This window comes from Melospiza georgiana, chromosome 7, assembly GCF_028018845.1.
Source record: "Melospiza georgiana isolate bMelGeo1 chromosome 7, bMelGeo1.pri, whole genome shotgun sequence".
NCBI lineage: Eukaryota > Metazoa > Chordata > Aves > Passeriformes > Passerellidae > Melospiza > Melospiza georgiana.
In genome coordinates this window covers 22,028,048-22,040,220 of record NC_080436.1, presented here as the reverse complement: position 1 = coordinate 22,040,220, position 12,173 = coordinate 22,028,048, and the positions used below count along the sequence as shown (strand labels likewise).

The 12,173-nt window shown below is 41.0% G+C and overlaps 1 protein-coding gene across 5 annotated transcripts in view; it reads right to left on the bottom strand.

Moving 5' to 3' along the window:
• The window catches only part of STK39 (serine/threonine kinase 39), a 75,990-nt gene extending 64,394 nt beyond the window's left edge, over window positions 1–11,596 (bottom strand). The window contains exon 1 of one of the 5 annotated variants that reach the window (XM_058028279.1): window positions 11,023–11,596. Coding sequence is in view for 2 of the 5 variants with exons in the window: in XM_058028282.1 (XP_057884265.1) it covers window positions 10,309–10,429 (121 nt within the window). In the remaining 3 variants the exon portion in view is untranslated. Of the gene's footprint in view, window positions 1–10,308; window positions 10,528–10,798; window positions 10,988–11,022 lie in introns of those variants that run through there. The other 4 variants (XM_058028281.1, XM_058028280.1, XM_058028282.1 and 1 more) reach the window with 4 other exon arrangements.
• Between the last annotated feature and the right edge of the window lie 577 nt (window positions 11,597–12,173).

Genomic DNA, 12,173 nt, shown 5'->3' with positions numbered 1-12,173 from the left:
AAATATGCTATACAGATATTTCAGTGATTGTAGACAAGTCATAAATAGCCTAAATGTTGATGTCAAAATGATTATGCATCATAGAAAGTTCTATGCAAGTGTTAAGACAACCTGTGATAAAGCAAAGATAAAGCAAGCTTCAGCATTAACCAGGCATCATAGCCTCCATACAGAAGGAAAAAGGCAGGGGGATTCACAAACAGCAATAAACCCCCACATGCATGAAAAACAGCCACAGGAGGAAATGACCTAGCTTTCTGAGATATTCTCTTTATTATCTCACTAAAATAGTAAAAGAACTGGTTATAATAGATGTTTTGCCTAGATAAATTACAGGAAATACTCTGAGGTTTACTGTGATATAGCTCCATGTCAAATCTTTAGAACAGAATAAAATTTTCTGCAAAAGCACATGAAAAAGAACTATTTTCTTGAACATAGAGGGTACTAGCATCAGAGTATAGCAAATATGTGTCAATCACAAACTAATTATTCAGGAAATATGACAAATTGGAACTGTACAAGAAAGTTGAGAAGCTCTACCAATGATCTGGAAAATACAAATCTTACTTCCCTCCATCAGAGAGCTCAGACACACTATATTGCAGGATTTCTTCTGAAACATCTTTCTTATTTGAAGAATAATCAGCTATCAACACCAGCCATGGGTAAAAGAATTTTAAGTGTTCCACTGTCACTGACAAAGGTATTTAAGAAATCTGTAGCTAGAAAGTGAAACCAGATATATTTAGATCTGACACAAGTTTTTTTAATAGTGACTGTGTTCAGCTTTAAAATGTAGTATCAGCCTAAGTGATAGCTTTTTGCTTTCAGACACTTTCTTGTTAAGGAGACTTCGGCCTAGAGCCATACAGAGCTCAGCACTTGTCAGCTTGATACAATGCCATCAACACACTAAGATTAGACTGAAAAGTCCAAGGATGACCATTAACTATGTTTGGGCATTCAAGTAAACCTTTCATGGAAATGTCAGCATCACAGCTGGTAAGGAAAACCTAAACAAAAGCAGTTCACTTTCAGTAGGTGTTATTTTCTCCCTGACTTGTCCTTTAAAATATGTGAGTCATCTAAATAAAGTTGAAAGGGAACTGTCTAGGGAAACCCCCTATTATAAACATTACTCAAGATTAAATTTCTTTTGCTCTGCTCTACATCTCAATTATCTTCTTAAGAAATTTTATTTATAAGTGAGAAATGTCTCCATAAAAAAAATCCAAAATCACCACTGTTTGAGACGTCAGAGTTCTCAGAACTGGAATTTGCCTTGTGGAAATGTCAGGATAAAACTGGTGTGACCCACAGGCCCTGCTCCTGACCCCTTGTAAAGCAACTGGCATAACTAACACCACTTTATCAGGCAAGCAGGAATTCCCTGTGACTGGATGGGTGATGTATTCATTCCTCTCCCCTTTATTCTCAGGCACTGAAGGTCCTGTGAACCAAGTAGACAAACCAAACAGATTTCTCCTTCCCCTCCTGCAGTCTCGTCCCGCTACACCCTCCCTCCAGCTTCAAGATTCCTGGGAATCACAGTGATCACTCCCTCTTGTACAGCACTGAACATCCCAGATCCCAGTGCTGGTGATGAACCCATCACTGGGAAGTACAACAGCACAGGGAATACTACAACTGCCTGTAACATCAAGCACTTACAAGTCCTGAGTAAGGAACTTGGACTCAAGCTGCTGGTGGACACTGAGATGCTTGTGGCCAGAGATGCTTCCATCATCATCTGCTACCTCTGAGGACTGACTTGCATCTTCCATATCATCTTCCAGTCCAGATTTGACCTGATCTGCAGAGGGTTCCAGTCATTGGAAACAGTAAGCTAAGTTGCATTAAAAATTCTATGATACTATACTGGGGCTGCCATGGGATAAGGACAAATGTGGATGTACAGTACTGCACATTAATGTATCCAACAAATCCATATTCATTCTCTATTTTTCCAACAAAAGCATAAAAAAGAGTGGAGGATAAAATCCATAAACTCTTAATCAAGTTGTATCTGCCATGTTATTATCCATTCATTCTCACTTGAAAAGAACATGGATTCTGATAATTTCATTTTCCCTGTTGTTTCATCATCAATATAGAAACCATTATTCAATATGCATACAACTCTAAAAATCTGGAAGGCAAAACCCATGCTGAAAATGTCTCTGTATAACTACAGGAGAACTTGGTATCTGGTATTCACTGTGGAACCAAAAGTTACCTTACCAGGGTACCATCAGAAGTCCACAGAACCCCCTTATAAAAATAGAACAAATTGAAGATTTGCTATGCTGAGTCAGATCTCCTGCCTAGAAAGAAGCTGTTAAAGAACTACTACTCATTTCTGAAGTAGCACTATAAACAAATTGTGGTGTTGATTTAGTCAGCATATTTTATTGTTTCTCATTTGGTTTGAAAGTAAACACTTGGAACAATTCTAATACCATGAATGCAGTATTTTCCAAGTATTCCGGATGTCACCACATAGTGCATCATTCTCTTCCAAGAATGAAAAACAGCAATCCACCAAAACAAAGGCATTATTGCTTCTGTAGTGTCATAAAGATCTCTAATTAATCCAGCAGTGTTGAGCTACAAATCTCCAGCTAGTTCACCCCAACAAAATGTGCCTCCTAGAATTTGAGTCTACTGTGACCACACATTACAAGCAGAAAATTTACCGAATTCTCATATATTGCTTCTCATGAAACAATGGCAGAGTTGGAGCAATATGAATACTATCATATCATTAAATTTTCATTAGGCAATTCTAATCCAATTCTAATGAGGTTCCTATTATTAGTCTGAAGTGGTTTAGGAGTCTGGAAGCACAAGACACTAAGAGGAATAAATTATAAGCTTAAATTCAGTCCTGGTGATAAAACATCTTCAAAGCAAGAAAGTGAAAAGGAAAAAGCAACTTTATAATTAAATGGCTATGCTTCTGAGTACAAATATGTTACTTCTCAGAAGTCTAAAGCAATAGCTTAAGTTTATGCTCTTGTTCATATTACTCCTAAAAGATAGAAACCACAAGTAACAAACACACAGTATTTTTCTGGTCAGTTAAATTAACTATTTTTGTACCACTACCCTGAACCTTGGCACATGGACATTCAGTATGGGTCTTGACTTTCAAGACCTTTAAGTAGATAATTCTTCTGAAAGGATGATTAGGAACACAAAAAAACTCCTAATTTTCAGTCTGCTTCCAATTCTAATTTTTCTAAGTGCAGAAGCATAGCTCAAAGGCTATGTGATGATTATGTTACATCAGCCTATAGGGCATTCTCAAGTTTCATCTATATTTAACTTACAAACAGAGGCATTTAGACATCCAGAGGAATAATTAGGCTAATAAAATAATTCAGAAATTTTTATTTGTAAAGATAAAGGATTAATGGAGACAGCTAATTTATCATACTGAAGTTTCACTTATAATGAAAAAGTAACATTTTAGAGAGAATTCTTTTCTCAAGACTTTTATACCTACCACTCTCACCTCATTCTGCCTGATAATGTTCTTAAACTCACATGCTTCAACCATGCAAACCTTGTGCACATCCTAAGACCTTCAAACTTAGCAACAGTCAAGTCTAGTGGAGCTGTAAGGATTTCATCCCACTGGAAAGGCTGTGCTGTACAAGGCAGAAATACAGAAAAATCCACACATTCAACACACTTCATTCTCTATTAACACAAGTAAGAAGTATCAACATATATTAAGTATGATTTTTTGGGGATGAGGGAAAATTCACTTTTAATTTTGGGCACCAGAAAATGTCCTAGTGACATATTGTTTTCCAAGTGCTGCAAGCATGGTACTCCTGTGCAACCTCTGCTCAACAGTATCCCAGTGACTTCAGCAAATCCAAGAAGTTAACAAGAGTAGCTAACTTAATTTGATTTTTAGGGTCCATTCTTTAACCATCAAGAATTACAATTATTACTGAAAGCAAAAAAAAAAGCCTCTATCAACTGCTGCCTTACAGTTCCAAATTATTTTGGAAGGTCAAATGGAGGAAGAGAAAGAGAACCAAGGCAGTGCATACAAAAATTAAATATGACCTAGACAAGTAGCCACTATAGGAGCCACCCAGATCTCCTTTGCATGGAGAGCTAACTGTGTTTTCCCCTCAAGCCAATCAGAACAGATGTGGTTTTGTTTCCAGTTAACAAAGAGAGAAGCTCCATTTGACAAACAGATTCTGAAAAAAAAACCAACTGGTCTAGGACCTAAGAGAAAAAGGATTCTTAACAAAAAGAAAAAAAGTAAAGCAGTTCTTAAGTTGTTTCAGAACAACTACTAAAATAGCTCTGCCAGGTCTGAACTCAGCCCCTGCCATCAAAGCACAGTGCTGGTTACAAGAGGTAGCTCTACTCTGAAGATGCAAAGCCTTGCTGTTGTAACACTTAGCAAGGGGCAAAATCATGCAATCCCTTCAAATTTCTACATGCTCAGCAGCAGAGTGGCTCCTCTTCTAACACTCAATCAAATCCTGCAGAGCCAGGACATGGTAGGTATTGGGCCTTAACTGTAAGAAGGACTTGGATGGAAGGGAAAGAAAAAGCATAGAGAGAAGAGAGCAGCCAATAGGGAATTAGGCAGATCAGAAGAGCAGGAAAGTACATGTAGTATAAATTATCATTACACAGCACCAGCCAACTGCCTGATGTGTTGATCTAAGTTCCTTTACCCTTACAGTAAACAAGGTAACTTTAAAACAAGCTTAATATCCTCACTACTTCCCATCAGGAGAACCCCAAAGGAAGCTCTTTTTTTTTATTTTTTGCAATTTACATTAATTTTGTTTAAAATTCACTAAATTATAAAAAAACAGTTTGAACATTGAATCAATTAAAATATTTTACTTCTAATGAACCAATGAAAACTACAGCTATGTACAACCATGTCTCCAATCAGGGTATTTCTAATGCACTTCCATTAAAAACAAAAAAAAGCATCAAGGCAGATCCCTTCCCCAACACTACCATGGGGAGACAAAGCAAATAATTAACAACTTCAAGCTCTGCAAGCCTCATTAGCAGCACAGCACTGTGAATGTTCCACAAGGTGTTTTTAAATTGTACCATGACCACCTTTACCCTGGCAACTGAATTAAAAGCCACTCCTTATTAAAATACTAAATGGGGATTTAATATTTCCAGTTTTTACAGATGGTTATTAGCAGGCAGAAAATCTCAACCAATTATTTCCCAAAATGTAAAATTTAATTTACAAAATTAAACTCTTCCTGCCAAGCTGAAATTGTATTAAGTTACAATTAATATTACAAAGGCTGTATTTAATATGTGCATGTAAAATATGCTTAGGCTGCTGTAGTAACTTTTAAGATTTATTGTTAAGGAATAGAATTTATTTTGGAGCAGAATTAAGGCAGACACATTTTTCTTTTTACCAAAACTTTTTGTAAAAAGACATTAGGTAGCATTAAGTATTGCTTATCAAATTATGAAGACTCTCATGCAAGAATTATGGAGGTTTTGCCAGAGCAAATACAAAATTTTGCCATAGCTTTAGTTGTTAGTGTGGTATTTCATTCAGTACCATGTGATTTACTTTACAGCACATACATAAAAACTACTGCAAAAGAAAGACCTTCAAATGTTAAAAAAAAAAATCCTGATTCAGCACAGAGATAAGAAATTTTGGAAGATGTGAGTGAGACATGAGTATCTGATTACCAGAACAACAATGAAGAACTGTAATTTCACCTTTAACTGTACAGGCTTTTCAAAACAGCGTACAGCACTACCAACGTGAACATGGATTCCTGAGGATCACAAACAGAGATAGTCAAAGATCTCTGATAGCAACAAATATAGGAAAGTCTATTCTCTGTCAGACAAAGAGCCATTAGCAATACATGCAGCAGGCGAGAAAAAGAAGTCAATTACACACCCTGGAAGCACCACTAAAGACCTCAGAGCTATTAACCAAGAGTGATTCTCAGGCTGCTTATAATAACCATAAAAATCAGCAGAACAATCTCACATACTACCTTGTTCTACTCAAAATCCCAACACACTTGACTTAGCAACACTGCACCTTATGAGGCAAGAAACCACAAGATATTTTTAAGCTCAAAGTTAGAAAGAAAATAGACAAACACAGAAGTTCCACTAAGGAAACTTTTTAATGATTTGCAGCCAATATAGATAATCCATTTCAAAAAAGTAACCTTTTATTTCAATCTAATTCTGTCTGTTTCCCAGCCAGAATAATTTTCCAAGTCAGTTGCAGCAGGAAAGAAAAATATAATTTGATAATGGAAACTAGTACTCAACCTAATCACAAGATAATCCACTGCTTCTCCATAACAGAATCCACCTTCCATCAGTGCAGGATGACAATAAGTTACATCTGGCAGAGAAGCATCAACTCCAAAGTACTTTTCCAAAATAAAGTCAAAGCTACTTGATCATACCTAGACAAAAAAAAAAATAAATCAAAAAACCACTACCCAAAAGAACACAAAAAGGCCAACCAATATTTAATGCTGCTTTGTCTCATCCACATGATGTAGGGCTCATTACTATCTGAAAGGCTGAAAGACTATTTTAAAAAGACTGAAAACTGAATAAAGTGGTAATGTTGATTACCATTTAAATGCTTTTTCTTTGAATATTGATATTGTTTCTGAGGAAAAAACCTCATTTGTACATGAAAAATTCAAAGAAATTCTATTTCAGTTATTTTATTCTGAACACTTGTTTATAAACCCAAACTGCTTAAGAACACCTCTCACAGTACTGCTTTTATTAGCTGCTATTTTTTCAATCCAAGTCATATTCATCTAAAAAAAAAAAGACAAAAACCAACAAAATCCTCTCCACACATATGAAAATCCACTGAGCATTTTAATGCATTTAAATCTTAGAAAAGATCTCCCAGGTCTTCACTAATTTAAATCTGGTTCTACCTTAATAGCAATTACAGTTCTTATCTGTGTAACTACTGCCAGAAGGTTGGTTGGACTCTCCTTTCCTAACAATTAGGAATCCCCTTCCAACATGCTTTTATATATAGACAGCCTGTATTAATCCAAATTAATGTAAAAGTCTTCTCTTTACACTATACATTTATAGAGAGCAATCAGTGTTTTTCTCCCACTCCAGAAAATATAAGCATCTATGCGTTAATTGGAAGAGCCTCTTCCTTACACCAAACCTGTCAATCACAAAGCCAAGCAGCAAGTCAAACAGGGAATCTGATCCAGCAGGAAACTGACCCGGCAGAAGAACTAGTTCGCTGTCAGATCAATGTGATCCTTTCAGCAGCTGCCTGTTAGAGCAGATTAAATGTATCATGAAACTGCACACAAAGAGTTTACAGAGAACTGGCCAGCCTCCTACAAAATAAAGCAGACTTGGAATAACATCTCATAGGAAGCACTCCTTAAAGCTAGTATTTTCTCCTCAGCAGACACTTGAATCTCCCAGCCACCCTGAAGGATACAATGGAGAGAAAATGAAAAAAAATAGCTTTTTCATTGGAAATCCATATCATGTGGCCTTGGTTTTCAACATAGCATGGGGCTAGACACAGATGAGCAATAAGAACTGTTCATGCTCTCACAGAGAAGAATAGCCCTTCTCCAGCTGCTAAACCCAAGGGATGGAGATGGCCCACAAGACTAACAATTATTTTCATTTCATAATCCCCACCAAAACTTTTAAAAATTCCTAAAACAGCTGTTCCTGCATTTCTGCTTTAGTTACCAACAAATCTAAAGTCTCTTCTGTCAGGAAGCATGGTGATAAACCATTATGGTGTATCTTTCCTCCTGCAAAGCTCAAAATGGTGCTTCACTGCGTTTTTATTTTTTCTCACTTAACTGGGAAAGGGCTGCTGTAACTGAACTCAGCTGACACTACACAGCTCCTCAGGGAGAAGTATGTGGTGCTTTCCAGAGGTGATCAGCTCTGTTTCAGCAAGAGGTAACTACTCCTGTTCAGAACATAATTAACCCTGGCATAGACATGCAAAGGGTTGCTGCTGAACTAAGTTCAGACTGTGTCATTCTCTCCTCCCTCAGATATAAAAAATATTATTGAAGAGTCCCTTACCATGTTCATTAAAACCAACAATATTCATCCTAAAGCTCCAAAATTATGTTAACATGTGGTCAAACACATGGAATTTACAGGGGGCTTGGTTTGGCTGGGGTTTTTTTAGAAAGTGGGGTAGGGTGTGTTCAGTTAGAGTTTTTTACTATTTTAATAGTATCCAGACTAAATTTAATCTCATAGTGAGTCTCCTGTAAATTAAGAAGGTGTTAATGAAAAGACACGTTTGTCTAAGCACAAGATTTTTTTAGTCAAGTGGTACAAAAATCTCAGCAACTTTCAAAGAAAGTCATGGAATACACCTAAGCTCAGTGAAATTACAGCAGACAACTTCAGTGTGTCCAAGAATCTGATTCAATATACCCTGACCTCAATTTACTCCCTAGGCATTCAGTTAAATAACATCAATATTTAGGAGCACCCACAGGTAACTAGCAAAGAAATTTCTCTACAGATCAGTATCTGCAAGTCCAATGAACATCCACTCATTCAATGGATGTATATAAATATATATTAGCTGTCAGGACTACAGTTTACATATCAAAAGATACAAGCTTTTAAACCAAAAGAATAAAGTGGAAAGGAGGTTTTAAAGGAAATTCTCACACGTGCATTCTACAGGTACTGTAACAGAAAACAACTACTATTTAAGTAACTCATATGACCCATATTACACCCTAGACAAAGATTAATCCAACACCTTTGAGGCCTTTTTCACCATAGAAAAGCGATCTTCTCAGCAGAGATACACCTCTATGCTAGTAGAATCACCTCCACTTGGCTAACTTTGACCTATTCCCCAGATTGAGGAAGACAATCCTCTGTTCAGTAAACCCATGCTTTTGGGGGGCCTCCATAGGCAACATCTGCTCAATACTGAACATAGTCAGCCACCTCCAGGGACCTGAACACCTGAACCCTCCTTAGTCTCTATTCACAGCCTGGAAGTACAAACAAAAACACAAAGGTACCACCTGGGTCAACAAGAAGCCATCCTATTTTAAGGAAGTACTTCTCTCAACTATTTTGTTTCTGCCTGTGGAAAATAAAAAAGCTTAATGACAAAGCTGAATATACACAACTTCCAGATTGATAACATGAAGTTCTGGTGCTCATCAGCCTGACAACAATTAGCAATTAGTGTAATACTGAAGATAATCAACAGCATCAGCAGGCAAGTCACCTGGACTTTTCTCACTTAAGTGGCCTTATTTGTGAGAAACAGCAATCAGAGCTGGTCTTTGCCATCTGCAGTGTTTGCTAGAAGTTTAAAATGTTACATACAAATAAAAGCAAGTTTTCCCAAAGTAGATCGTTAGCAACAAGCAGCACCTAGGGCAAGAGATGAAAAACTTTCCATCGCACATACTTGCAACAACAGCTAGCATTTCATAAAGTAAAATTCAAAAGAACTTTAACCAAGTAAAGGGAATGGAGAGTGAACACATCTGATCTGCATTAGTTGGATACGTGAACAAAGTGCTGAAGCACACAACCAAGAAAGTCCCCTTCTTTGGGAGGGGGCCAGCAGACGGGTTAAACTTCTCATGGCAAACCGGGTCAAAAGCAGGTTGGCTGGGGTGAAAGCGAAGCTGTAATCCCCCGCTGGCCTTACGTGCCACCGACGGGCATAGGGCCGAGGGGCATAAGGAGATGCGAACAAGATGAAACAGTGAGGGAGAAGTGGAAATAGTTTAAATATGTATATACGTGTATATATACACACTGATTAACAGAGAGTCGTCACGTGAGCAGCAGATCTACGGGTGAGATTTACCTCCCCCATGAAAGCACCGGAAAAAATGCAGAGTAATCTAAGCGGATGCACGCACATGTGCGCATCCACGGACACACAGCGCAGACACACAAAGCACACAGAGCGCATCCGCGGAGTTGCCGGGGTCCCAGCGCAGAGCGGCAGGTCAAGGCTGGAGTGACGATGCACCGCAGGACAGCGGCGCCTCCGCCGAGCCGCACCGGGCGGGGCACGGCGGCTTCAAGCAGGAGCCGCCGCCCCCCGGGGCCGCCCGCTGCCGGGCGGATAAAGTTTGCAGCAGCCGCCGCTGCAGTGCCGGGTGCGTCCGCCGCAGTGAGCGAGCCCTGCCTGCGGGAGAGCGAGCGCCGGTAGGCCCAGAGCCGGCCGCGGCATCCCTGCCTTCCTTCCCCACCTCCGCCCCGCCGCGCCCCCGCTCCACTGACCGATCACCTCCTGCAGCTCGTAGGCGTCCCTGCAGATGGGCCAGCCGGCGGCCGGGGCGGCGGGTGCGGGCGCCGGCTGGGGCTGCTGGACGTGCACCGGCGACTCGCCCTGCTCCGCCATGATGCTGCCGGAGCGCCCAGGCACCCGGCGACCTTCTCCAAAGTTCCCCTCCAGCAACACCTTTCCGCCGCGCTCTGCCTCCCGCCCGCCCTGCCCGAGCAGCCGGCCGCCCGCCCGGCGGAGGGAGGAGGCAGGGCACCGAGGGGGAGGAGGCAGAGGCGGGCGGCGCCGCCGGCCCCGGCCGCTCGCCCAGCGCCGCTGCGGAGAGACGGAGCCGAGCGCGGGGCCGGGGCCCCGGGCGGTGCCGGTGCGGGGCGAGGCCGTGCCCCCGCCCCAGGGACGAGCGCGGGCGCTCTCGCAGGTGCGGCCCGCGGGAGCGGCCCCGCGCACCCCGGGGCTCGCTGCCTTCCCCGGCACCCCGTAACCTACCTGCCTGCCTGCCGCTCCGGCCATCGCCCTTCCCCGCTCACCCCGCGGCTCGCTGCGATGCTCTGCGCCTCGGGAAGCACCTGGAGGTCCTGCCCAGAGCGGCGGGCAGAGCCCGTGCAGGCCATGGCCCTGCCGGCGGAGTGCCGGACCCCGCCGCGGCCGGGCAGCCCCGGAGGGAGGCAGGGAGGGAGGGAAGCCACGTCGCGGGGCGGATGCTGAAGCACCTGTTAGGCCGATAGCATGAGCACGCAGGCTGCTCTGGAGCACAGCTCACTAGAAGTGTCACTGCTGAGCGTGCTGCTGCTGCTGCTCCAGATGACTCGTATTCGAATTTGAGGACGTGAGGAAAGCATTTTCTTTCATCGGTGATCGTGCTGCAGTCCTGCAAAGTGTTCAAATACCCAATGACGAGTAGCCCTCTCCAGGATGAGTAGGACAGCTGCAGCGTGTCACTTCAGCGCAGACACTGCCTCAGTTCACGACACCGAGAAGGACTGAGGACAGCTAAAAATGCTCCCCTCGCTAACCAGTACCAAGTGATTTAAACAAATAAGAATCATGATTAAACGTCTCCAGCACTTCCAATTATACAGTGCAAGGTTTAAAAAACCCTTCAACCTTGGGTTAAACAAAATTCTGCTGTTAATAATAGTATGGATTTTTTTTTTCCTACACTCTAAGTAGTGTCAAGTGTTCAATGATATCATCAGGATTTTACTTACTATGGAGTAATTTAGAAAATAGTTATTTGTGTAGTCTACAGTCTCACCCCTACTTTGAATGCTTTGCATTCTAAGACTTATAGAGCTCTGAGAAGAAAAGTGGTAACATAAGATTTCCATATAGTCCAAAATCTTACTTCCTGCTATAGAATGAACTTAAGGTAATTAGAACTAATACAGGATGCTAGCAGGAAAGCTATAGCACTGTCTAAAAGAACAGAACCTCAGAAATGGTTAGGAAGTATGATGAAGTGTGATTTAGAGTCAAGAAAATATACGTGTAACAACTAACACCCGTTAGATACTTTGTTCCATTTGGGATAATGTCCTTTAATATTTTGTGTGTGTGATTAGTTCAGTAAGGACTCAGTTAATTGAAGGTTATTTCAAAAAGGAAAGCAAGTTACTTCTAGTTTGCTTTTGCTGAGAAGCTGAAGGAAGTCCTAGCCACTGCTTAATGATTGATTCACCAGGTGCATCAGCAACTTGCAAATATTTCTGCACTGCTCTTCCATTTTCTCCTAAGCAAAAGTTTAGCTTAGTATAGAGACTTCTAGCAGTAGAATAAAAATATCACACATTTTTTGCTAAATTAATGATTCTTCTCAATCTCATTTTTAAAAGTTACATGATTGGAGTATTTTCCTATATAC